This window comes from Camelina sativa, chromosome 8 (assembly GCF_030686135.1).
Source record: "Camelina sativa cultivar CO46 ecotype springtype chromosome 8, ASM3068613v1".
Taxonomy (NCBI): Eukaryota; Viridiplantae; Streptophyta; class Magnoliopsida; order Brassicales; family Brassicaceae; genus Camelina; species Camelina sativa.
In genome coordinates this window covers 2,896,091-2,921,751 of record NC_141887.1, presented here as the reverse complement: position 1 = coordinate 2,921,751, position 25,661 = coordinate 2,896,091, and the positions used below count along the sequence as shown (strand labels likewise).

At 36.3% G+C, this 25,661-nt stretch overlaps 5 protein-coding genes and 1 pseudogene across 8 annotated transcripts; 1 reads left to right on the top strand and 5 right to left on the bottom strand.

The window, feature by feature from the left end:
- Positions 1–4,472: 4,472 nt before the first annotated feature.
- Positions 4,473–7,206, bottom strand: LOC104705886 (small ribosomal subunit protein mS81 (rPPR8)). The gene has a single exon (XM_010421977.3). The coding sequence runs from the start codon at positions 6,833–6,835 to the stop codon at positions 4,820–4,822; it is 2,016 nt and encodes a 671-aa protein (XP_010420279.1). The 5' UTR covers positions 6,836–7,206; the 3' UTR covers positions 4,473–4,819.
- A 223-nt stretch (positions 7,207–7,429) lies between these two features.
- Positions 7,430–8,988, bottom strand: LOC104705885 (stress-induced protein KIN2). The gene is made up of 3 exons (XM_019228531.2): positions 8,154–8,988; positions 7,857–7,925; positions 7,430–7,755 (listed from the first exon to the last, which is right to left on the bottom strand). Exons 1-3 carry the CDS (start codon positions 8,208–8,210, stop codon positions 7,681–7,683), a joined length of 201 nt encoding a protein of 66 aa, XP_019084076.1. The 5' UTR covers positions 8,211–8,988; the 3' UTR covers positions 7,430–7,680.
- A 2,545-nt stretch (positions 8,989–11,533) lies between these two features.
- LOC104705884 (F-box/LRR-repeat/kelch-repeat protein At1g09650 pseudogene) lies at positions 11,534–12,827 on the top strand (annotated as a pseudogene).
- Positions 12,828–14,207: 1,380 nt separating this feature from the next.
- On the bottom strand, positions 14,208–18,531 carry LOC104705882 (S-adenosylmethionine decarboxylase proenzyme 2). 3 transcript variants are annotated; one of them, XM_087463539.1, is made up of 5 exons: positions 17,663–18,531; positions 17,492–17,586; positions 16,190–16,975; positions 16,007–16,088; positions 14,208–15,770 (listed from the first exon to the last, which is right to left on the bottom strand). In XM_087463539.1, exon 5 carries the CDS (start codon positions 15,469–15,471, stop codon positions 14,377–14,379), a length of 1,095 nt encoding a protein of 364 aa, XP_087319665.1. In that variant the 5' UTR covers positions 15,472–15,770; positions 16,007–16,088; positions 16,190–16,975; positions 17,492–17,586; positions 17,663–18,531; the 3' UTR covers positions 14,208–14,376. The 3 variants fall into 3 exon arrangements, with proteins under 3 accessions (XP_087319665.1, XP_087319664.1, XP_010420276.1); XM_087463538.1 differs by having other exon boundaries at positions 17,858–18,531; XM_010421974.3 differs by lacking the exons at positions 17,492–17,586; positions 17,663–18,531 and having other exon boundaries at positions 14,208–15,764; positions 16,190–16,320.
- A 240-nt stretch (positions 18,532–18,771) lies between these two features.
- Positions 18,772–21,474, bottom strand: LOC104705879 (uncharacterized). Of its 2 annotated transcripts, none has more exons than XM_010421973.3 (8): positions 21,308–21,474; positions 20,700–20,857; positions 20,429–20,624; positions 20,157–20,327; positions 19,960–20,076; positions 19,441–19,638; positions 19,202–19,360; positions 18,772–19,096 (listed from the first exon to the last, which is right to left on the bottom strand). In XM_010421973.3, exons 2-8 carry the CDS (start codon positions 20,846–20,848, stop codon positions 19,010–19,012), a joined length of 1,077 nt encoding a protein of 358 aa, XP_010420275.1. In that variant the 5' UTR covers positions 20,849–20,857; positions 21,308–21,474; the 3' UTR covers positions 18,772–19,009. The 2 variants fall into 2 exon arrangements, with proteins under 2 accessions (XP_010420275.1, XP_019083829.1); XM_019228284.2 differs by having other exon boundaries at positions 21,205–21,406.
- Positions 21,469–25,609, bottom strand: LOC104709159 (structural maintenance of chromosomes protein 5). The gene is made up of 4 exons (XM_087463537.1): positions 25,410–25,609; positions 22,067–25,001; positions 21,917–21,989; positions 21,469–21,812 (listed from the first exon to the last, which is right to left on the bottom strand). The coding sequence occupies exons 2-4, from the start codon at positions 24,981–24,983 to the stop codon at positions 21,644–21,646; spliced, it is 3,159 nt and encodes a 1,052-aa protein (XP_087319663.1). The 5' UTR covers positions 24,984–25,001; positions 25,410–25,609; the 3' UTR covers positions 21,469–21,643.
- Positions 25,610–25,661: the final 52 nt, after the last annotated feature.

Sequence of the window (25,661 nt, the reverse complement as noted above, 5' to 3'; positions counted from 1 at the left end):
AAGACCGTCAATCTTACAAAACAACTCAACAGTTAAAATACTTTTAACCCACTCTTTCTATTTTACAACTACAAAAATCTATATATATGATATTCGATAGTTTGTAATGTACTAATTATATATCTACAAGATAATATATAAGATAACACAGAATCCAAGCCCAAGAGACATTACAATTTGTCCAAAGCGCGCGTCGTTTTCATGGGTTTTGTCTATGAGTGAGTTGGCAGTAATATTATGACAACCCTTTGCATTTGTTCAAAGTATATTGTACTTACTACTAGACTACCACATTTGGTGTTAGAACTTTAAACAAATGTGGTTTATTTTTAGGTTAGGTCTTTTTTTCTTAAACTAAATATTTAATTATATCATTCATTAGAGTTTTGTTGGTTTACTCAGATTTAAGTTATCTGAGAAGCTTACGACGAAAAATTTCTATATTCTGATTTTGATCAACAAACCAATGTTATTTAATTGCTGTAAAAGAAATGTTATTTACTTTGTGAATGTTGTTTTAATTAGTGAAGTGCCTGTAAATATATATATATTTTTTTTGTTAAAGAAGTCCCTGTAAATATTTATTTTTCATTATACAGCACACATTAAAATGTTTTCCTAAGGTTCCAATTATTTAAATATATTCACATTCGTACATCACTGTTATCTTCATCGATTGGTACCTACCTGTAAACCAAACGGAAAGAAACAAGCACAAATATTCTAAATTTGTGGTGAACAATAAATAACATTTCCTGTTCAAGAACTACTTTCCCAAACGTCATTCCTAGTCCAAGTTTTTATAGTTTTGGTCTCCACGTGACACGGTTTCTTAAAACTCGATTTATGAGAAACAATCATTAATATTTAATGCTTTTCCTTAGTTGATTTTGACGTTTGATGGAAAATGAGTTCTGCGCATTTCAGAGGAAACAATAATAAATATCAAAAGTTTTATAAAATTACAAAACATGACATGAAAGATTGTGCAGAATACAGATAAAGAAAGATGGTTCCCAACTTGAGTCCTATGCCTAAGGTAATTAAGCTAATTAAATTGTCTCAACTTCAATAATTTTATTAAGCTCATCGTTTTATTGGTTTAAAACTCTAAAGTGGAGATTGAATATACTTTACTTGTTTTTGGATTTACAATTTTATGGTTTTAAGTGATCTAACTCGCTTATGAAGATTCGAACTATTTCTGCCATTTACAGCCATTACGTTGTATATATATGCATGGCAATGTAAAATACGGTACACCCAATTGTCTAAGACTCTGTTTCTTCTCACTTAGAGTTTTGTATTTGTCTTTTTTTAACTCACCTAATTGTCATCAAATTCCTGGTTATTAAAGTATATAGATTTTATTTTTTTTGACATCCAAAGACGGTTTATATACTTTGATTTAAGGTGGCTAAAAGTACTAGTTTTCTTACCCAATAAAGCAAAATTAAGAAGATATTTAAAAGCATATGGAAGCTTTTATATTTTGAATCGTATGTTACTTTTACAAATTCCTGAAATTAAGTGGACTGACTGAATGCGAGTCATCAAGTAGACAATAACAAACAATCTACAATCATATTGTTTCGTAGAATCCGTTGAAAACTATGGAATTTGAAAATTATTTTCGGTTCCATTAGGATAAATTTTATCAATAATCGTATGTGCATGGTTTATTGGAATATAATGATTATAACAATGTCTTGTCGGTCCATGTAAATGAATCGTCGAAGCAACTTTCCATCATTCCCTTATCTATGTGATTATTACACCAAAGCGTGACATTATTAGTTAGCTACTTAGCTTTAATATTTTTATATGTATTTTTTTTTTGTTAAATTCTCCCTTTGTTTCATAAAAACTGTTATTTAACCATTTTGATAAAAAAAAAGTTTTTAAAATTGTAAATTTCTATTATATTTTTGTTAATACACTAAATCATTTTTTCTTATAATTAAACTGAAATAAGAGGACAAACTGAGATTTGGTTTGAAATTATGCACTAAAAGTATAAAATGATATTTGATATATATATATATGCAGAATTTTCAGATTTTTAATAAAATAGAGATGATATATTTTTTAAAGTAATAAATCAACGACGTTGAAAAAAAAAATACTTATATAACAAAAAATTGTGACATTCAGGAATTAGAGGATGACATTAGCACGTTTACATGTAGTTGGTGCAATAGATTAAAAATTACAAATCATCATCAAGGTTTATAACGAGGTTCTAGGTCAAAAAAAAGGTTTATAACGAGGTTCTATCTCAAAAATTAAGTTTCTAATTAATTTCTAAATTGTGACACGGAGACTATAGGTCCAATCGAATTATCCACACTTCATCACGATTTGTAAATTTTGTTTTATTTGTGGTGTAGTGTAATGCATAACGGTGATGATTACTTTGGCATGTTTAGTGAAGCATGTTTGGACCACAGTACCACACAACAACCATCCAAATTATACTGGTTTAAGTACGGTTAACAAATTTCTTCTTTTACTAATTTTTTTTTTTTGAAAAACTGTGAAAATTTATATTATATAATCAATGAAGAACAAATAATTCGGCCATTCGACTAATCAAAATATCAAATTTTAATGGTAAATTTGAACCATATTTATTTTAGTCATTGTTTTTTGTTGTTTTTTTTTTCCAACTCCATGTTTTGTCTAATTCATTTGATCCATATTAGCAACACTAGTTCGGCCTGTTTTCTATAGTCTGCTTATTTCGAAACAACCATTCGGGTGCACCCTTTCATAGTTTCAAACGCTAAATGATTGATCAAAATCTCACAATTGTTTCGACTAGTTTTCAAATAATTTGTTGACAACATCATGACCATTGTTTTTGGATGTATGAGGCAATTGAGTTCTGAACATCTTATTTCTTTTTTGAAATATCTACATCGCATGTTTAATGCTTCTGGATTCACCCACCACACCAACTACTATCCTCTATTCAACTATTTTTTTGTTTTTTGTTTTTCAACAACATACATTATGGGATTTCATCTTAATTATTTGTTTCGTACAAACAAAACATTAAGATTTCATTTTCGTCACTCATTAGTCATTACTGCCGCAACATTCTAACAAATAATCATTCAACAGAAAACTTAACAAATTTAAATAAGTTCTTATACTCCTTCGAACACTCCCTCTAATTTTTATTAATTGTCGTTTAAGGTTGTTTCACACAGATTAAGAAAACCATTAATTTTATTGTTTTATTATTTTTAAATATATTTTTTAATTTTTTGATTGGTTAAAACATTAAAACACTTTGAATATTTATCAAACATTTGCATTGGAAATCTAAAACGACAAATATTATGACACAAAATTTTAACTCTAGAACGACAATTAATAAAAAACGGAGGGAGTAATATATTTTTACAACCATTTATGCCATGTTTAAGTTCATCCCTTTTGTATGTTGTGAATAATCTAAGAATCATCATCATCCATATAGGTCATTAAGAATCGAAGCAATATCTAACCTTGATACGTATGTACATGACTTACATGGTAGAAAATAGAGTTACATAAACGAGAGTCCCAATCAAGAAGGTAAATAAGCGTGCCTTAGTGCTTACCCAATGAATTGATTTCTTTCCCTTTTATTTTTCTTTCTATTTTCCTTTTTTAGCTTTTTTCCGGGAAAGTGATAGAAACTTTGTCTCCTCGTTTTGAAAGTTAAAGGAACCTTTAAACATAATTTTTCTCTCTTTCTTCTATATATTCCTCCGACCCAAAAGCATATGGCTTTGCTTCATAAACCAGAAACCCGCCGGATGAATCCAAGGGGTTTGAAACGGTCCCCTTTTGTTGAAATAGCAACTAATCATAGAGGAATGATGACACATCTCTCTCTCTTTCTTTCTTTCACTCATTTCACTTTATTTTATTTGTCTCATTTCTTGTAAGAATATCAATTAAGGCTTTGTCTTTTTATGTTGCTATGTCACTCTCTCACCGATCTGTTCCTCCTCGTTCAGTCCTTTTTTCTCCACACTCTCTGAAGAAAAATTCAAAAGACTTTGCAGAGATGATGCTATTGACAATGAGAATGAAAACGGTGCAAGGTTTCAAACATCCACATTACAGAATTACAGATCATGATTCAACAAAACAGATCGATATAGATTGTGACAAACCCATCAGCACTACAATGCAAGATGCAGTTTACAAAGTAGATCGTGCTTTGTGGTCCTGTTTCTCTATCAATCAATAATCAGAAACGAACAAAGACTATGAAAACTATCTATCCTTGAGTCACTCTCTCTCTCTCTCTCTCTCTCTCTCTCTCTCTCTCTCTCTCTCTGCTGGACTAGTTTTGGTGCCTAATTCTCTGAAGCCCATGAATGGTTTACAAAAGGCTCGGTTCTTAAGTAGATAATGAGACTTCCATGAACAAATATCTCATCATCCAATTTGATACCATGAACACTTGGCAATGACAAACACAAGTATCTGATCAATAGGCTGTAGGTACTATTACATTGTTACAGAACAATAGATAAAATGAAAATGGGAGTTACAGACAGATCTGGTTGATTATACTCACAACAATCCCATGGCAGAGCCAAGAAGCAGAAGATGATAATCAAGTGGAAAATAAAAGAGCAGAGTACCTTGAAATTATTTTGCCAGTGCACCAGGTTGATGAAGACAAGTTCACTGGTGAATGGTGATACATGTAAACAAAGGGAGCAGCGAGAAATTTTTTTCTGGCCAAATGTTTTCAATCAAATGCCCAGAAACAAAAAAAAGAGACTTGAGGGAATGTAAACTAAAACTAGAGCTAAGCAGAAGCAGCCAAAGGTTTTTCTACAGCAGATTCATTGGGTTTCATGGAATTGAAGAGTTCTAGAACATCTGCACTGTTACGGATATAGTTTGGGCACAGAGAGAGTAAATCCTGTGCCTCACTGTGCCTTGCAGACTTAAACATAGTTTCGAACACACGCAGAACCACTGACATAGATGGAAAGTTCTTTGAGGTCATAGCCTTCAGAAAACCGAGAGCTTCAGTGCTTTTTCCAGTTGTTGAGAAGTAATTCATGAAAGGGTCAATGAAAGGAGGGTACCCGTGATCTTTCATTATCGGTAGAAGACTCAAAGCTTCTTCAAACCCACCATCTCTTGCAATCTTCTTCTTCAACAGATCAATCACCAAGATTTTGTACGTGCTATGACGAGGTTTCAGCTGATTTTGATTTACTTGGGCACTCAAAAGCTTGTATGCATCTCTTGCCTGATTCTTGTTGCAATAAGCAAGAACCAACTTCTCAAATGCAACATCAGCATAGGAGACTCCCGCTTTTTCAACCATTTTCTCCAAACACACTAAAGCTTCATCAAGTTCCCCAGAATCACAAAACCCTTCAACAAGAGATGCCATCGCCTTGTCATCTAGATTGTTTCCGGATGCTTCCATAAAGTCTACAAATTCATCAGCTTCATCTTTCTTTCCCTTACGACTAAGACTTGATGCAATCATGCTCTGCAGATCACTACTAGGAACATAGCCTCCTTTCTTCATTTCTTTCAACACCTCATTGCTCTGTTCAACACGATCCGCGCTTCTTAAGGACTTTAAGATAGATTTTAGCAAGGAATCCGTCAAAGCGTTACCATTTCTGGTATAAGCTTTCACAGCTCTAGAAAACAAATCCATATCTAAAACCTTGGCAGTGACAATTTTCTTGAGCAACAGACATAAGCAGTGTGGGGTGGGCTTGTTAGTACCACTACCCACCATTGCAATCTCGAACAAGTCAACAGCGTCCTTGATCAATTTAGTCTGGCAGAACCTCGTTGAAACTCTAACATAAGTCTCAATCTCCACTTCATAACCAGCACTCCTCATTTCTTCAACGACGTTTTGAAACCTATCGAGAAACTTCTCTCTCCCCAGAACCCTAGCCACAGCATTATAGGTTTTCTCATCATGCTTAAAGAGACCAGACTCATCAATCCACCTGAAGAACAACAAAGCTTTCCTGGGTTCAACGTCAAGACTTTCCACAATCATCTTCACTAAATCACTTTGAAACTCAACATTCAAATCTCTGACCCGTTTCTCAACATCATCACCCCATTCTTCTTTCATCACAATCTTACACACTCTATCGCAAACATTCTCAGCCGATTTATCAAAACAATCTGAAGAGAAAAGCTTTTTCAGCCTCACCAAATCAATCTGAAGCCCATCTTTCTGAAACTTCTCACCCACTTTATCTCTAACATTAGCTGATAAACCATGTCCTTTCTTCTTCATAGCATCAACCAACCCCCAAAACTCATCAACAAGTCCATTACCACCCAGAATACGAAGCATCATGTTATAGCTTTTCGAGGTAAGCTCCTCAGGAGTAGCCTCCTTAAACCACTGGAAAACCCTTTTCGCAACATCTGGGTTTGATTCGAGCTTTCTCAAAACCTTCAAAGCTAAATCTTGGCTAATCACTACATCACTCGATTCCAACTCTTTCCTAATCTCATCCTCACTATTCAATCTGGTAAAGATGTCAATCACGGTAGCCTCAGGAGAAGGTTTCTCTTCAACCGCAGGCTCGGACGAGAAGCTTCTTCGACCAACTGACTTCAGTAAAGAGCCAGAGCTCGTCGTCACTGGCGATCGTAAGGGACAAAGTTGCTCGCTTTGTTGAAAAGCTCCGACCCGGGAACGAATGTGAATGAAAGAAGAGAAAGATCGGGTTGAAATGGAGGTTACCTGAGAACAAGGAGAAGGATAAGTAAGATGAGATCGATGGTAGCTTCGAAGAAGCAGTAATCGCCATTGTTGATATCTCATCTTCTTCTCTGATTCGATCTGGGTTTGATCTGAAACAAAAGCTTGATCCTTTAGAAAGAAACGAGAGCTCGACTGAGTTACAGCGATTGCGAGAAGCTCTGGGAAATGTATGTTTAGGGTTTTAGCAACGCACGAGGATTTTGATTTCTGAGAGGTAATGAAACCATCTGATTCACAGAGAAGGTCCCATCGCAATGAACGCAAAGATAAATTTTTGATAATTCGACTTTCACCCCTAGTTTCATTATAGTTACCAGTTTTTGTCGTATAGTTTTAATTTGATCAGTATTCACCATGAGTATTTTTTTTTTTTTTTTTTGGCAGCATCACCATGAGGATAATTGTGAGTATACTATACCATCATTGCCTTCATTAATAGATATTTATCTTTTGTTTTTCTTAGTATTAATATCCTAAGGAAGTTCCTGTTATTTTCGTGTTCGCAATTTTGGGTACTTTATATAAAATCTTTGCCTAAATTAATTGATATTTCTTGATTTTTTGTTTGTTTGCTTCTGTGAACTTAAAAATCGAAATGAGAAACTCATGATAAGCGTCAAGTGCATTTAAATAAAGATAAAAGAGATTAAGTTGTTGGAACTTAAAAAAGAAGGTGTTGTTGATTAACCGGAAGCTAAAATACATAAAAGATCCAAACATACACCTAAAGGGCGAGATCAAACATTAAAAACATTACAATACTAATTTAAAACCAACAACAAGTACGAGATGTGAATATCATGAGAATCAATTGATAGAACTCCCACGTTTATTTAAGATCCCCAACAATTAATTAGAAAAAGGGAAATTATAATTAACTCCCAATTTTGATTCGATTGGAATCGCTACTTGTTCATGCCGGTCTTGTCCTTGACAAAGTTAACACCTCCCGCAGCCGCATCCGATATGTTCTTTCCAGCCTATACACGTATACAAAACAAAATATCAGAAATCTACCTAGTTGTATGAAGCTTATAAAGACGTTTATATTTCTATATATGTGTGTGTGTAGAGTGTTTACTTGTTGAGCGGAAGCTCCAGCTGCATTAGCAGCATCCTTGGCCTTGTCCAGCAGAACATTGCTCTTCTCCTATACAAACAACATCATTTGTCAAACACATAATCAGTTACATAATTATGAATTAAACAAGAAAATGAAAGTTTTAGTTGAAATCTTTGCAAGTATCGAATAGGCTAAAACATAAACCCTTTCAAAACGTACGTTATTAAAATTGATCAAAAGTTTCAAAGAGTTATATTAACTTCAATTTTTCTTTTCGGTTTTCTAAATTTGTGTCAAAAGAGATCAGAAAGAGACCTCAGCTTTGCCAGCGGCCTGACCGGCTTGGAAGGCATTCTTGTTGGTTTCCGACATTTTTTTGTTTTTGTAAGATATTTTTCTTAGAGAATTGCTATTGTATGAATGATGAGTAGAGTTGTGGGCTTAGGGGTTTGAATTTGTAGGCCAAAATGGAAATGGTTGTGTGGTGCCACGTGTAATCTTTAATCACGTGGGTTGCGTTTGATGGTAGGATCAGTTTTGCCTTATGTCGGTAGCTTTTTTTTATTGGCTGTTTGTAGACTTCACGTGTCGTTTTTGGTTATTTTGATGATATTATTGGATAAAGGGTAGTAGTATGAGGACTCTTTCTGTGTGTGGTCCTCTCGCCTCCGTGTTCTGTGTTTTTTTTCTTTTTAAGTTTATTTATCAAAATGAGAATATCTCGAAAAGTGTATGTTATTATACATTAAATTACTAGTATAGTTTTTTTTTTTTTTAGTTTTTAACAATATAGGTGCTCCTCTATGGCTGTAAATAGAAAATATGTAACGTGGGTGTTTATACGTTTGGCAAACATTTCGTGCTATCATTGGCGAGGAAATTAAAACTTCCTAACATGCAATTTCAACTTTTATCAAAAGAGCCTTATTAAAAAAAAAAATGATACCTTATAGAATAGGAAGGGACCTATATTTTTAAAGAGTTATTATATATTTTTTTTTCAGATTTCTAAATTTGTGTCAAAAGAGATCAGAAGAGACCTCAGCTTTGCCAGTGGCCTGACCGGCTTGGAAGGCATTCTTGTTGGTTTCCGACATTTTTCTTTGCAGATATTTTTTCTTAGAGAATTGCTATTGTATGAATGATGTGTAGAGTTGTGGGCTTAAGGGTTTGTATTTGTAGGCCAAAATGGAGATGGTTGTGTGGTGCGACGTGTAATCTTGAACCACGTGGGTTGCGTTTAATGGTACGATTGGTTTTGCCTTACGTCGGTAGCTTTGTTTTATTGGCTGTTCTAGACTTCACGTGTCGTTTTTGTTCTTTTTTTTTGATGATATATATTGGATAATGGGTATGAGACTCCTTCTGTGTGTGTGTGGTCCTCTGATCCTCTCGCCTCCGTGTTCTGTTTTTTTTTTTCTTTTCTTTTAAGTTCATTTATCAAGATGGGTTTTTCAAAATATCTTGATACGTTAATAACATTAAATTACTAGTATAAGTGTTCTTTTAGGTTTTAACAATATAAGTGCGCCTCTATGGCTGTAAATAGAAAATATATAACGTGGATTTATGCGTTGGGCAAACATTTCGTGTTATCATTGGCTAGGAAATTAAAACTTCCTAACATGCAATTTCAACTTTTATCAAAAGAGCTTTATTAAAAACAAAATGATGCCTTATAGAATAGGGAGGGGGGAAGTTAGATGGTATGTTTGCCGAGTTGAATGTTGTGCTTGCCAAACCGCCCATATTTCCATTTTATAAGTAATAAGAAAATAAATTGAAAAAGAATATATAAATTAGTTTTGAGTAAATTTTGTAAATAGCACCAAAATAAATTTTGTTTTCAAATTTAACACATCAAATTCTAAATATAGCACAATTTATTTTGGTTCCAAATTTATTTTGGCAGAACATAATTACTAACTATAATCATTCATCAAGACTATCAATCACGTTCTGGTGTGGTGCTCCAGTAGAGACTATCAATCACACTTTTTTTAAATGTTCGCCTGCGCGGCACGCATGTGCTCTTTCCAATGTTCTGACAGCCACTATTGGTTTTCTCACATATTCGGTGTTTACGAATGTGGATCATTTCCTAGGAGCAGATAATCTTGGTTCTCAAGTTTTTGCCTTCCTTTGGATTATGTGGTATATTTGGAAAGCAAAGACTGCAAGGATGTTCGAAAATGAGGCGGAGCGGCCAGAAGAGATAGCACGGTTGGCGGCCAGTGAGGCAACGGCCAGGTCAGCGGCTCATGTTGAAGAGGAGGAGGTTTTTACAGTTCCTATTGATCATGGTCCTTAGTTGGCGAGGAAAAGTGTTTTTCTCCCTACTGTTTATACCGGTTTCCGCTGTTTTGTTGATGGTTCTTGGAAGGACACAAACAAGTTTGCAGATGCAGCTTGGGTGTGTACGTCGATCCAAGGCGCCACTCCGCTAATGGACGCTTCTAATTTTCGACGTAGCCTCTCACCACTTCACACGCTGAGGTCGAAATTTTTGTTTGGGTTCTGCGATATATGCTAGGTCATGACTTCAGGGATGTAGCTTTTCTCACAGACTGCTCATATTTGGTGAAGATGACATATTCACCGTCAGACTGACCGGTCTTCTCAACATATCTCGAAGACATCAAGATGGATATGGAGGAATTCTCAAGTTTCTCATTGACTTTGATTTCAAAAAATGCAAATGTGCTTTCGGATTGTTTGGCACGACAAGTTTGTACTCAACTGGATGTGTTGAACAATTCTTTTCCCAATTGGCTTGTTTGAGTTAATCTATTCTGTTTATTGTTAAAATATATATATATATATATATATATATATATATATATAAATTATTCATCAAGATGATGGAACAATTAGCTTTGTCCCATTTACCACGAGATTGTGCTGCAAGTATTCCCATGAAGTTCGACATGTATAAGTGGTTTTACAAGATTTTGAGTCAGGGACAAAGATTATGTATAAGTAGTTTCCCTACATTGCTCAAAGATAATATGGTATACTCACTTCTAATTTTTTTTTTCACTTCTTAAAAGATTTTTTAGCTACTAATTTGGTTTATTTTATATGGTTAGTTTACAATATATTTAAGATAATGTTAGTTTTTCAAATATAAGACAATATTAGTTTCCATTTTCATTTTCAATAATTATTTTTTAATTAATTTTTAATATTGATATGATGCACACATTATTTCTATATGAAAAATATAAGTCTTACCTATCAAGATTAGTGCATCAAAATAAATTAATTTTATTACGATGTTATACACAGTAAAATTGTATTGTTAGGTGAAACGAGTGAATTTTTGGTTGTTTATATAAAAAAATTAAATAAAATATAAAAAAATTAATATTTGAAAAACTACTTAAAAATCCACAATTTTTTTTATAGCGGGTTAATTAAAAGGACCTAATCTAGTATATGAATATAAAAGTGAGTTAGAATAAATTTTTCTAAAAAAAATAAATAATTTAGAGACAAATATAGAGATGGATTAGAGATATATCCTAAATCATATTTGAGTTCATACCCTCGAAAGAAAAATCAAAGCCCACGAAGAGATAGATTTCCTATCGCGGATGGAATATTCCTAAAAGATTCTTCTTAATTAAAATTTTAGATTTAAGAGAAAGGAAAAGGGGTTATTCGTAATTATTTTTGTCTGATTACACACTTATCTTACTTTGTGTGTATAAATATTATCTCTTCATTCATCAATGGAGACGGCAAGACAAAAGAATATGTCGAGAGAACGTTGCTTGAGGAAGGAATCGCTGCTGCATCTGCCACACGAAGTAGTAGAGCAAATCCTAGAGAAACTTCCGGTGAAGTCTCTGCTGAGATTCAAGTCTGTATCGAAGCAATGGAGATCAACAATTGAATCCCAATTCTTCCAAGGAAGACACTTGACGCATCGTCAGCGATATCAGGAGATCCAGATGTTCTCATGGTGTCCGAACGAGCCTACCAGCTGGGAACTGACACCCTAAGAACCCTGGTGTTGGGACGTTCATCCCCATCGGTCAAGATCCCTACTCCTTGGGAGGAGACGGACAAGACGTCACTCTCCTATTGTGTTTCCCATAATAGCTGTGACGGTCTCCTCTGCCTCTTTCATCCCTGCAAATCTTTTGTGTTCAACCCCGCCACTAGATGGTATCGGGCTCTTCCTCGCTGTAACTCTCACCAACCCTATCATCAAACTCTCTCTACGCTTGGATTCGGTAAAGACATATTCACGAGCACATACAAGCCCGTTTGGTTATACAACTCTTTAGAATTAGGCCTAGAAAACGCTACCACATGCCAAGTTTTTGACTTTACCACCAACGCTTGGAGGTATGTCACTCCATCTGCTCCTTACCGCGTTCTTGCTCCCGTTAAGCCTGTGTTTGTTGATGGGTCGCTTTATTGGTTAACCGACTGCAAAGAAACCAAAGTTGTATCTTTCGATCTTCACACCGAAGCTTTTCAAGTCATCTCTAAAGCTCATTTTCTCAATTTCTCCGATCCTTACAAGGTGTTCATGTGCAACCTCGACAACCGCTTGTGTGTATCCGAGATGAAGTGGCCCAACCAAATGATATCGATATGGTCGTTCAGTTCAAGCAACAAGACATGGGACAAAACGTATTCCATAAACCTGGATTTATTTGTTGTTTGGCATGGACATGGACGTAATGGTATCCCAAATTACCCAATAAGTTACGTTCTCATGCCACTAGCAATTCTGAAGAAGAAGAAGTTGTTGTTTTATGATCCTGTGATAACTCAACAACTATTTCTTACACGTGTTTCCGAAATCAAACAAGATGAAGTTGCTTTCTCCGGTAGATCCACTGGAGTTCCTGTTTTTTTATTTTCCTAGTTTAATCTCTATTTTATATGTTTGGTTAGTGACAATGCCATAATAATGTAACATTTGCTTCTTCCATTAACTAATTGTTTCTCCAAGTTTTGGAAACGCTCAAACCATCTTGCAACTTTAGCAACAACATTGATGGTGAATTCCTTATTTGATTGCTAATTTTTTATTCGAATCAGTTCTACGTTTATCAATGGTTTACTTCCCCAACCCGTCTAATTTGAGGATTCCAATTGTAAAATTTTGCGGACATCAAGCGATAGCTATATCGGCTTAAATAAAGAAGTTTACGTTGAGATTGTTTTATGCCTCTGATAGATATCAGACACCCAAATGTAGAGAGGTATGTAAAAAATTTGCTTTGGTAAGAATGTGTTAAAATTTTTGCCTTGATAACTAGTTCTTTACTCAGCAACAATGTGGGTTCACCTTTTAAATAGAGAGAATATATATTGAAATCATTATCTATCTTTACCAAGAACGCAACGTGGGGTTTGGGTTAGGCGTATGCTCGTATTCGTAGTAGTTCCACTCTGTTTCTGTCGTGTTGTTGAGCTCAAATTTTGATTTATGTTTACTTATGGTTAGGTTGCAAAGCAACGGCTAGAACAGGTTATTACTCAAGCTGGGAAGAAGGATTTTTTTCAGGATTTAAAATCTGACCCTCCTCAAATTACTGATATAATCTCTAGTAAATTGTCTCTACTCAACAAGTGTGCTTTTATGATCATACAATGTCCTTGTTTGTTCTTAACTTCATGCGCTACTTCTTCTTTCTTAGTAATCCAGAAGTCGAATCTCTAACTCGTTTCTTTTTTAATGCTTTGCTCCCTGCAGATCCAGAGTCTGAAATCAGTCCACGAAGCTTTTGATCATCCTGTGGCTTTATTAAATGGGTTTTAGAAAATCATTGTTGTTATCTGTCTCATAGAATTTTCTGTTGACAACCAAATAATTTGAAATGTGCTTGGTGTCTTGGTTGTTTCATCAAAAGACGAAGAACCTATAAAACAAATTTGTACATCTTTTCAACTCCAATAGATTTTATCTAATGATGGTGCAATGGACCCCAAATATTTAGTTGTTCCTTATCCCCCCCCCCCCCCCCCCCCCCCGCCCCTAGTTTACGATATGATTTTCGTCATAATTTTTGTAGGTGTCAAAATGTAATTGTTTTAGTTGTCTGGATGCTAATTCTTCTGTATAACGTCTAAAATTCTGTCTGAGATGACAGGTCAATTTGGAAATAATGAAACCAACTTAATTTGCACTAATTCATCTAAAGAGGGGAACATGAAACATCAGGCTAATCCTTGGCTTCAATCTTTATTCTCTCTTAGAGATTAATATTAGAGTATGTTGCTCTTTTTACTAGAGAAGGTTGTTATGAGATTAATATTAGAGAAAACAAAACAAAGGTGTTATGTGTTATGAGATTAATAACAAAGAAAGTTACATTTTTTTATAAGACACAAAAATCATGAAAATGATCATAATAATGATATATATTTTCATAAAACTTGATCATCCGAATTCACATAGACCAGACACAATCACTGGTTTAGGGGAAATAACAGAAGAAGAAAAAATATCCATAACACATTCTTATTCGGGATAACAAAGTAAGAAAACTTGAGCTTATTACAAGATTCCCCCTTATTCCTTCTCGTCATCGCTGTTGTTGCAGCTACTGTTGCTGCTCCACTCACATTTCAAGGTAGATCTCGGAGAACCGCAATACTTTCCTAGCTTCTCAAACTTCTGATACATCATTGTTCCTCTCTCTTCTCCTAGAGACTCCATTGTCAACTTACTGCATCCGTAATCGTCTAGGTCCACAGAGAGACCTGAGTTGTACCCCTGCTGTGCGACGCTACAGTGTACAGCTACTGAGAATTGCTTTGGCTCGAAGCATGTTAGCACCTTAGAGACCAGGTGGCTCAAGTCCATGGTTGTGAAATCGTACCCCACTGCTTCAAAGCTAGCGTAACTGAAACCATCTTCTGGAGTGACATGGATGGTGGAGATGGCATCACCTTCGATGCTGTTCATCGAGTAGCCACATGGCTCAAACTCAAAGTCACAGATTTGGGATTGAGGAAGTATCTTCCTGATGCCAGAGTTATCAGTCATTGAACCAGCCGAGCTTGATTCGTTCTTGTAGAACACAGATGCCTTGTCTTTGTCCAGACCAGTCATACACATCTCGAGCGTGTACACATTGTTGTTGTTGTTGTTGGCCTTCTCGACAGATGCAGAGTAAACATGCCACTTCTTGGTTTCATCATCCTTGCCCATCAAGTATGCAACACTGCTCAAACCCAGCTTAACAAAGTGACCGTCAAGAACAGAGACTTCTTCAGAGAAGTTACGGTGAGGGAATGGTTGGCCTCCAGGACAGAGGAAGCTTCCACGAGTGTACCTCACTGCCTTGACCTCAAGAGAGAGCTCAGCGGCTAACCTCAAGAGTGGCTCAACAGAGAGGAGGAGCTTAGTAGTGCCGCAAGTCTTGATAACGATCTTGTAAGGGAAGATAAAGAGACTGGACTCAGAGAGAACATAAGAGTCGAGCTGATCGTTGGAGAGAGATGAAACGATCGTGCACTCAGCAGGTTGGAGAATCTCATCGATCTGAGACTTGGCTAAAGCACGGAGCCCTTTGCCTTGAGTGTCAAGAAAGAGACCAGGCTCAAAGAAAGTAACTTCAAGCCGCTTCTCGTAGCCTTCGAATCCGATTGCAGACATGGCCATCACGGATTGTTCTTGTTGTTGAGTGGACGAGAACGAGAGGATATGGGAACCAGAGCTGTGAGAGAATAAAGAGATTGTTGTTGTAATTTGAAAGCAATGGAGGAGATGGACTAGTACTCAGGATGGCCTCTTAGCGCAGTTGGAGTAGACAGAAGATTTGAATTTCTTGATTCCACCGAAAGGACGAACGTCTTCAATGCTGTAACCGAGGGGTGCTTCGTAAAATAAGGAACTAGTGCTTGAATTCTTATTACCAGCTTTCGATTCCATCATAATCTCATTCACGCTTTTTGCTGTAACTTTACAAAACAAAAATAACCAAAGTTAGATTGAATCTTAACCAAGAAGATACAAAAACAATACTATAATATAGAGAGCATCATTAACATAATCAGATTAATATTGTTTCAACAAATCCAGATATCTCACAACATTATTTCATCAGATCTATGTAACAACAAACCAGAAAGAGTCACGATCTAATTAAAAAAAAAGGGAACAACAAAGATGGGTTCATCGGTTAGAGAGGACTTACATGTATAAGAATATTGAAAACGATCCGGAGTTTTGTAGTATCTTCTTCTATTGAATCCAAGATATTATAACGAAAACGAAACCTGAGAAAACAAATAAAACGCAACAAGATTAATCAGGCTGAACAAGATGATATATAAACAAAGAAACAGATCTCTAATATAAAAGGTTAAAAGAAACAAACCTTAATAAGGTGATTGATTGAGGGGAAAAAAAAACTCGAAACCCTAGAGATTGAGAGATGATTTTTTGGAGACGAGTTTGAGAGAGAGATGATATTGTAGAGAAGAAATAGATGGTGTAGAGGACTTGTTTATATAGTGTCAAGCCCAGATGCGTTGTGAGGCTACTAGGGCTCGGCACTAATTACGATTTTACCCTTATAAGAGTTCTTTGACCAAAATAGCCTTTTACCCCTTCTTTATGTGGAAATAATATTAAAGGTGCGAGATTCGCGATGATTCTTGACCACAAATCCAATAAAAGCAATAAATCTTTTCTTATTTTGTTTTAAATGCTATTTATGGACAATATAAATAATTTTAATTGGGATTTAAAATAGAATCTGTTAGGTGTGGGGCACAAACGAACAAAGCAGCCACGTTATAAGGCTTTTGATACTCACAACGATTTCTGACCACGAAAAAGATAACATCGAATCTCGTCGTTTTATTTTTAAGTAATTAATATTGTTTTTTTGTCAATTACGTGTTAGATCTTCGAGATAGGCTAAGCCACAAAAACACTGTAGCCAATAAAATGAGAACACGTGTATATATGTCCGAGACGACACGTTTAAAGAGTTTTCGATACTCACAAGAAAGAGACAAAACAAGAGTTGTGTGGGGTTCGTGAGCTTTGCTTTTTAATGGGTAGAGTGGGGCCCAGAGCATCAAATACTCTTTCCTCGTTCTTTCTTTCTCACCATCTCCGTGACTCATCCGCTAACAAAAGTAAAGCTCAATATACACTTTTCCCAACAAAAAAAAAACAGAGTAAACAAACAGAGAAAACAAGATTAGTCTCCCAAATTCAGTTAACCTAAAATAATTAAAAAAGTGATGGCCAACTAACGCTTTTTTATCCCTTAATTTCATTAGTTTACTAACGCTTTTATAAAACATATTCAGAGAAAAAAAAATAGTACTAGCATTTACATCTATTATCAAATTAGGATACTCATGTCATCATCATATAGTACATTTTATTAAAACTTGAGTGTTTGACAAAAAGCTAATTAATGATTCTACTTCTACACAATATATTGATATATGTACGTAGGTAGAACTGTTCCTTGTAGTTCAAGTGGTATTAATGATTCGGTTCTAGTAATTGATGATATTATCATTTGCAGTAGGTTTCGAAATCTCAAGTACATCTTATAGTGTTGTGTAACATGCCATAAGATATCATCTATACAAATTTAATGGAAAAAAAAACTATGTATATATGCTTTTGTAAGCGACTGTGAAAGGTATTTGCTTACATTTAGAATACTCATAGATTTGGGCACAAGGACATTGGTTTGATGTCGAAAACACCCTCCAGTAACAGAATCCTTGTCAAACTTGTGAAGAAAAGCTACAGAAAACATTATACATGTCAGGTTACTTAAGCTAAATCTTTCAAGGTTTTTGTTAAATGTATATCTTCTTACTATTGTTTTACGGCCTGAACTATCAACTATGTGTGAAAGATGTAACGTTCACGACCCGTGAAGGAAGGAACATTGTTGTTTTTCAGAAGTGGCAAAAGAAGTTTTGTCAAATAGAATGGACCAAGGGAATTTTGAATCTAAAAAAAAAAAAACATACTTATTTCTACAAAGCAAAAACAAAAAGATAGTAATAACCTCTGAAAGACGCTGAGAGGACCATCCAAGTGAGAAAAATCAAGAAAGATTGATGGCATTAGTTCAATGAGGACTAAAAAGAAGAAATATGGTTCGTGTGATGAAACCAATGTGACATTCTAATGTCTAGTTAAGCCCAGAAGTAGCCTGAAATCAAAATCCATAGACACAAAACGAAAAACAAAACAAGTCTATAATTAAAACTGGAGGCATTACATCATGCCATAATCAAAGCAATGATTCACACAACCAGTGATAACATAACACAAGTGTGAAGTTTTGATGCAACAAGAATAGGTAAGCAAATTGCGAGTAAACATATTACTTCATTTACACCAGTGATAACACAAATGGCTTTCGAAGATCCATTATGTGGATAGATGGAGCCAGAAATGGAAGTAGATTTTGAGCCAAAAATCCTTGCTCTAAGCAATTGAAAGTCAGAAGAAACAAGACAGATACTCCAAAACAGAACCATCCTCCAGAATTCAGATGAACATACAAAACGAAAAGCCTCCTTTACCTCTTTCATCATCTTCTGAAAATTCATATCAAAATTGAGTTGAGCAATTACCATCAATGTATACTACTTTGCATATATCTGACAAAAACCAACCAGAGATCCAAAATGAATCAGAAAACTGCAAAGACTTGAATCAAAACTCTAGAAACTTGAAGGAAAACGTGTAGGGGTTGCTGCATTTATTTATAAGTGTTTATTAAAAGGTTTGTGCGTGACACTAACGTTATCTTCGCCTTAATCAGATCAACCACACTGGATTGAAAGAGACAGTAAGGATTTGGATTTGAGATAGACATCACCAATATCACAACAAAAGTCACACATGTGAAAAGACGTAATACTTTTTTTTTTTCAAAACAAGAGATAATTCAGAGCAATATGTGCAACGGACTTTGAGAAATGTTTCTTCTAGATCCAAGCTTGAGTTTTCTATTAACAATTTGTTTTTTCTTTTAAAAAAAAAAAAGTTAATTTCAGTTATATGCCCCCAATTCCCAAAAGAAAGACTTATATTGTTTTCACACATGAGGGTGTCTATAAACGAAGATAAAAAATTGCATCAAAAAAAAAGAATGAGAAGAATCTTGGTGAATCGGTTTCGGTTTGATTCGGTTGAAGAAGATCAAACCCTATAGTTGAACCGGTTTGGCCGTTTGAGCCTGTTTAGCTACAGCCTTCTCACTCTCCTGATTCATTTCTTCCAAACGCTTTGCTACCTGGATGAGATTCATAACAAAAACAGACAGTGACACAGAGCTTCAGTTTCAAGTATCTAAAGGAGATAGCTTTTTAGTGTATACGAGTAGGAAAGAGAGAAGAACCTTAATGGAATAAGCCAGTGGAAGCAAAGTATCAGGATCCATGGCATCTTCAGGGAAATTCCTCAGAGCATGCATGAGTTCCTCAAACGGCAATTTCAACAAATCATCATGGCAATACTTCAACAATGCTAAACCAACTTTAAACACAACGTTCACACCCTGTACCGACAAACAAAACAAAGATATGATACATTTTTGAAAGAGACTTTTGATACTGTAAGATGTTGAATGTGAATTACCTCGGCTAGAAACACATCCCAAATTCGTAGAGCCGCAGGGAAAGGAACTGAATACGAAAAGACAGTTATGAACCATTGACTTGCATACATACTCGGATTGATCATTTCTTGAGTGAAATGTTCTCCTAGTTTCGGCATTAGCTCCCTTACCAACTGATCAAACTGTAATAGATATTGCTGTACAAGAGGAAGCCCTGCCTACATTTACACAAATCAAATACATATCATATTATTAAAATCGCTGAGGAATTGATATTCTGATTTCAAGCATAATGTTCCAAAGAATACTATCACAACTTCAGGTGAGAAGCATTGACAGAGAATTGAACCGCTAATCATGAAGACTCTAATCATAAACTTACTAATTCATGAAGGAAAGGATTTTTTAATTATTTGACTTTAAGTCATTTTCTTACTACCCCTCAATCAATTAAAGCGGCTCGATCGTTTTCAAACTACCGTAATTCAAGAGGCAAGTAGCTACAACATTGGTATCTTCTAGAGTAAAGATGGACTCACCTGATACAATCCTTCCATTGGGGAGTGAACAGCTCCTTTGAGTAATGCAACTAACAACCAGAAGGCATCTTCTTCGCTCATATAAAGAAGCAACAAACCGGCTACAAAACCCATTCCCTGCAAATTGTGTTTAGAACCATAAGTCTTTAGTATCATCTCAGGGAAACAAGAGGAAAAGACCAAATTTCTAGACAGACCTGAACGTATCCAACATCTCTGTCATAAACAGAGTATGCTTTTAGAACATTGTATAAGGATCTTTGGCCTGGTCCATGTCTCTTCTGGAAGAAAACATGTGATGGGAAAGTACGGGAGATATCCCTAATGATATCAAGTTCTGATGCTGATGTCTCATAAATCACCAGTTGCTATAATGAAATCAAGAGTAATTATCAGTTTTTTTTTTCCCTCAGCAATGAAGCCAAAGAAAAGGAAACGTATCAAAGACACACAAGGAGATGATAGTTACCACATAAACACCAGGATTCATAAGCAAAAGGTCTCGGCTTCCGGAGATCAATTGCCAGACAAGACCCCTTAAGCAATCAGGGATCCCTTTTCGAATTCGCCTCTTGACAACATGAGGTTTTCTCCTAACGTAATGCTTCCAGTCACTACCTCCAGTTCCAATCATCTTCCTCCATTTTGTCACTCTTCTCTCCTCCCTAAAGAATTTAGCATCCATGGTCAAGTAACTGATTCTCAAAAACAACAAGAAGATATTTTTCAATGAGACATACTTGTCATATGAACTAGATGATGATCTAGTCTTGGTGAAACGATGAGGAGAAGAATTGCCATGTTCCTGCTTAAGAAACCCAAATCTATCAACCGGTACAACCAGAGGGACTGGTCCTAGTTCACTGTCATCTGTTATTTTTCTCTCCATTTAACGAACCTGAAAAAGACCAACATACTCAACATCTCTTAATATCCCCAACATTGTATGGAATCAGACCTAAAAGCTTTCCTCAAAACTCAGATCATCATCTAAGATCCCGGAGCTTTGATCTCATTTGCAGAAAAACGCAATCAGCAAAGTAATTAAAGGGCTTTGTAGATACAATTCGATCCATAGAGCAGCACCAAAAACGTAAACAGCAGGAAAATGCTGAAGAAGAGATAACTACATATATATACGCAATGGTAATCAGTTCTTTCTTTCTACTAGAGAAGAAGACAACAACGATCCAGAAAATTAAAACTAAAAGATCGACACTTTATCAGAGAAAATTCGAAACCCACCAACATTCCGGTGTCAGATCAAAGAGGGTCGTATCCAAATCCTTAACTTTCTAAATCAACATAGACGCCTACTCTAAAATTTCCACAGCAGTAAAATTGATACCTGAAGAACAATGGAGCGATGAAATTGAGATGACTTAAAAGGAAGGAACTTGGAAAAGAGGAAGGGAGACGTTGGAGATCACATCGATCACTCTTACGCGTGATTTTATCACGTTCGTTCCAGTTATATAATTTGTTAAAAAACAAAAAAAAGTTTCAGAATTTATCGCCATGGAACTTTTTACTTTTTCCAGAGAAAATGTAAAACCAAAAAAAACAAAACACGAATTCGGTTCAGATTCAGTCTGGTCTGACCGGCTGGTTTAACAGCATAATAATACAAATCCTAAGTAAATACATTTGTTTTTCGATAACCGAAACTAGAAAGATGATGAAGTTAAGAGCATTGACTAGCTTCGTTTCGTCTCATGAGATTGCCCCAACTGCCACCAAAGCTCCAAACTTTTGAAGGCTGCTCGATCCAAGGACCGTTCATGATGTTCAGAATGCTACATGCTTCACTGTATTCTAGCTCCGGCAAGAGTTTTGGGGTCAGTAAGAAGCACCTATATACAAGAAAAAAGACCACACATTGTTTGTTACTTTTTCAACACAGAAATTTCAAAGCTTGAGAGCAATTTCCAAGGTTATTTGCAAAAGGACAACTTACTGTGGTGTGTTTGGTTGGCTTGCAGCTCTAACTAATTGTTGAAACATCTTCCTTTCGTTTATAGGATCCATACCTGCAGAAGCAATCACAGATTTAAGAAATTCTATTTGATGTTTCTTAAAGTAAACGAAGCATTACTACACTTTTTACCTTGATTAATCTCGTCAACAACCCTGAAAGGACAGTTGGTCAGATCTTGAAGAGAGACGAGGTAAAGGATTGTTGAGACAGAACGTTCTCCTCCAGATTGGTGGTGAGAACTCAGAACCTGTAGTTTCCCTGACTCCCTGAATTTCACTTTGATATGTATTCCGTATTGATCAAAGTCGGTGTCACGCTCATCCAATGAAACTTCTCCTGCAACTGCCATTTCTTGAAAGTTGTGGCTGAAAGTTTCATTTATCTGACGAACAAGCTGTCTCAATGTTGGAAGCCATTTCTCCTTTAGCGAATCGATATCTTTCAAGCATTTGCTCAGATCTCTTTTATCAGCTTCGAGCTTTGTAGAAATAGTTTCTATCTGTTTCTGGCGATGTTCATACTCTTGCAGTATGTTCTCGTTTACGAAAAGGATCGAATTGGCTTGAGACATATTGTCTTGTATAGCCGCTTCCAATTCTTCAATTGTGGTAGGCATCTCGATGAACTCCTTTTTAAGTTCAGGTGTGATGGTTGCAATAGATTCTGCATTCCTCTTGGCAGCTGCTAGCTGCACCTGCTTTCCTTCTACCTCTTTCTTACAATACTCAACGCTGACAGATAGCTGCTGTGCCACTTTCTCATATTGTTTGATATTGACTTCCGACTCTCTGATCTTTCGTTCCAATTCAATAGAAGCCATATGCTTCTCGGCGTAACTCCACCTATGAGCAACAGAATCCACGAGCAATTTCTTGAGATTCATCGCATATGTATAGCGGTCAGCATTAGCTCTGGAAGCCTGATCAATCAGCTTAGCAACTGAAGCATCCATGTCCTCCTCTTGCTCCAAGGATTGTAGCTTCATCTTCCTTTGCTGGTAACGGGTTTCCAACTCGCGGCGTTTTTTCTTCTCCAGATGCGAAGCATTAACTATCTCCTCCCTTTCTTTATGAAGTTTAGCGGCTTCTTCTTCCAAAAGTCTTTGCTCTGTTTGAAGACTCTTGAGAGTTTCCTCAATGGATGAAATAGCGTCTTCTAACTCCTCCTTTCTTGATCTCAGTTTCTCAAGCTCCCCAACGTCCACCCCACATAATAAAAGACGTGATGGATATACAGAATCTACACTTGCAGAGGAATGACCACCATACCTTGAGGAAGACCACCGGTAGTGATTGTCCGGTGTCCAAAAATCTCTAACACCCAACTTGGAAACCTCTTCAGCCCTCTGATCAGTAATCTTCGATCCAATGTACGAGTCATCCAGACCAAACTGGGAAGTTAAAACCTCCTTGATGGCGTCAGGAGCATCAAATATTTGATCAAGCCGAGCATGGATCCCAAGAGAACGCATCTGATCAGAAATATGACAGGAAGCCTTTTGATTGCCGCCTTCGCCCACAAAGTTTAGAACAGGAACGTCGAATCGTTTTAGATTTCTAACTAGGAAATCACGGTCCTCGGAATCTTGAGTGATAAAAGACTTCCAGACATAATAAGGAACATGACCTTCCAAATAGCAAGCGTTCTCTCGATTTGGAACGTTAACTTCAACCAAAACGGGACCGTATACTTCCTTTTTAAACTCATGACGATTCTGTTGCACCCATTGATATGCGTCAAATATCCTGTCAGCTCCAGATTTATGTAGCGCATTTAAGAGTTTGTTATTTGCATTCTCCATGTCCTTCAACTTATCTACGCACTGCCTCAGGGTGAATCTCTTCTGAAACAAAAGCCTCTCGTTTTCCTCCTTCTGATTCCTCTTTCGGTTAATGCTCTGATGCAACTCTGCAATCTGAGAGCTCAATTCTTCAAGTTTGGCTACAGGACGTTCATATACAGGCAGATCTTGGAGTTCTCGTTCCGCAGCAACCAGATCCTCAGTAGCTTTCAGAATCCTTTCTTGGCGATGCTCTTCTTGTTTCTTCAGTTCCTCCAGTTCTTTGTATGTTGCCACTACACGTGCTTCTGCCTCATCTTCTTTTTCAAGCAAGTTACCACGGTTTCTTCCATTTGCATCCAGGAGATTCTTAACCTTTTTGCAGTTTGAATCCATCTCTGCTTTATCCTTCTTTTGCTTTTCAATAGGTTCCTTCATGCTGTTCAAATTCCTTGCAGCGTCATCCAATTTTTTCTGCGCTTCCTTCATTCTCTTCTTAGCATCCATGTACTCAGCCTTTCTCATATCATACTTTAGCCATGGCAATTTCTTCTTCATAGAATCAACCTTGGTCAAAAACAACTCTCTCTGCCTAACACGTTCCACATCCTTCTCTTGCTCATCAACAAGAGCCTTAAGCTGATTCAGCGTCTCCCCATTTTTCTCCACAGCTCTCTCAAGCTGCTTCAGTTCACGCCTTTTATCAACAAGCGCGAGATGATGGACTGGCAACTGAGGATCACCAACAGCTTTTTCTGTCTCTTCCAAAAGCTGCACAGGCGTTAACTTAGCAAACTCGCAAACCCTGTCTTGTGGCAGGAACTGCGTAAGATTGTTAACTTGGATGTTAAACTTCTGGATGATCTCAACTACCTCTCTCTTACTAGTTGCGTTACCATTGAACATCCACTCCGACTTGTTACGTGTATCGATCTTACGGGAAATCGTAAAATTTTCTTCGTTGGTGTTCCCTCTAAGAGAGATCTTGACATAGCCAGAATCTTCACCACGCTTAACATATGCACCAACACTGGTTGCTCTGCCAAGAAGCTGAGGCTCACCACCAAGACAAAGCGCAATGGCACAGACGAGAGAACTCTTACCTGATCCGTTTGGTCCAATAACAAGGTTCAAACGTGAACCAGGTTTGCATACCAAGTGGTTAAACGTCATGAAATTGTGAAGCTCGATTTCAATAATATTCCCAGGTAAAAAGTCATCTTCCCCTCTGGAGATTTTGGGACGCTTAGCACGACGTTCAGACATCGTTGTTTCTAGGTTAACCTGAAAAGTTACAAAATTTGTTATACGAAATCCCCAATGCAGAATCGAAAATTAGAAAGTTAACTAAAAGCTTAAAACTTTGAATCTGGGCAAACCCTAAAACCAAAATTGAAGAAACGAAAAACTAGAATTTGGTCAAATGGAAACTTGTAATCACAAAAAAAAAAACAATCATCAGTTTCTTCACAATATCACTTCTCTTCCAACACAAACCCTATTGACTCAAAAAAAAAATATATATATGAACAATGAAACCAAACCAAACAACAACAACAACAAAATTAAGCAAAATTCAACTATTACAAAAGAGACAGAGACGAATCCCAAAAAAGAAGAATACACAATTCGATTCAATTCGCTGAAACAAAGTTGAATTTACTCAATCGAGAGAGAGAAGACAAAACTGACCTGAAATAATGAAACTTAGCCGAACTCGAAGATTCTTGAGTCCGAAACTGTACCATACGAAAAAAACCCTAGACCCTCTCTGTCTCTATTTGAATCGCGATTTTGAGAGCTGGAAGTGAAACACGATGAAATAGCGAAAACCCGGGAAACCAAAAGAACACGACAAAAAAAGCACACTCTCCCTCTCCTAGGTTTATTATGCCTTTTATGTCCGGTTCGACTGCTTTTTTAAAATTATTTAATAAATCATAC

Bases quoted from the DNA above. Each gene is read 5' to 3' on its own strand.
- LOC104709159 (XM_087463537.1), bottom strand. From the start codon at position 24,983: ATGTCTGAACGTCGTGCTAAGCGTCCCAAAATCTCCAGAGGGGAAGAT. The intron at 21,990-22,066 runs GTAAAAAGTGTA...TTGCTTCTGCAG, and splicing joins TGTTGACGAGATTAATCAAG to GTATGGATCCTATAAACGAA. The intron at 21,813-21,916 runs GTAAGTTGTCCT...TCTTGTATATAG, and splicing joins AGCCAACCAAACACACCACA to GTGCTTCTTACTGACCCCAA.
- LOC104705886 (XM_010421977.3), bottom strand. From the start codon at position 6,835: ATGAGATATCAACAATGGCGATTACTGCTTCTTCGAAGCTACCATCGA.
- LOC104705879 (XM_010421973.3), bottom strand. From the start codon at position 20,848: ATGGAGAGAAAAATAACAGATGACAGTGAACTAGGACCAGTCCCTCTG. The intron at 20,625-20,699 runs GTATGTCTCATT...TAAATTCTTTAG, and splicing joins TCATCTAGTTCATATGACAA to GGAGGAGAGAAGAGTGACAA. The intron at 19,361-19,440 runs GTAATTCACATT...TTGTCGGTACAG, and splicing joins GGGATGTGTTTCTAGCCGAG to GGTGTGAACGTTGTGTTTAA.
- LOC104705885 (XM_019228531.2), bottom strand. From the start codon at position 8,210: ATGTCGGAAACCAACAAGAATGCCTTCCAAGCCGGTCAGGCCGCTGGC. The intron at 7,926-8,153 runs GTCTCTTTCTGA...TTGTTTGTATAG, and splicing joins AGGCCGCTGGCAAAGCTGAG to GAGAAGAGCAATGTTCTGCT. The intron at 7,756-7,856 runs GTAAACACTCTA...ATACGTGTATAG, and splicing joins CTGGAGCTTCCGCTCAACAA to GCTGGAAAGAACATATCGGA.
- LOC104705882 (XM_087463539.1), bottom strand. From the start codon at position 15,471: ATGGCCATGTCTGCAATCGGATTCGAAGGCTACGAGAAGCGGCTTGAA.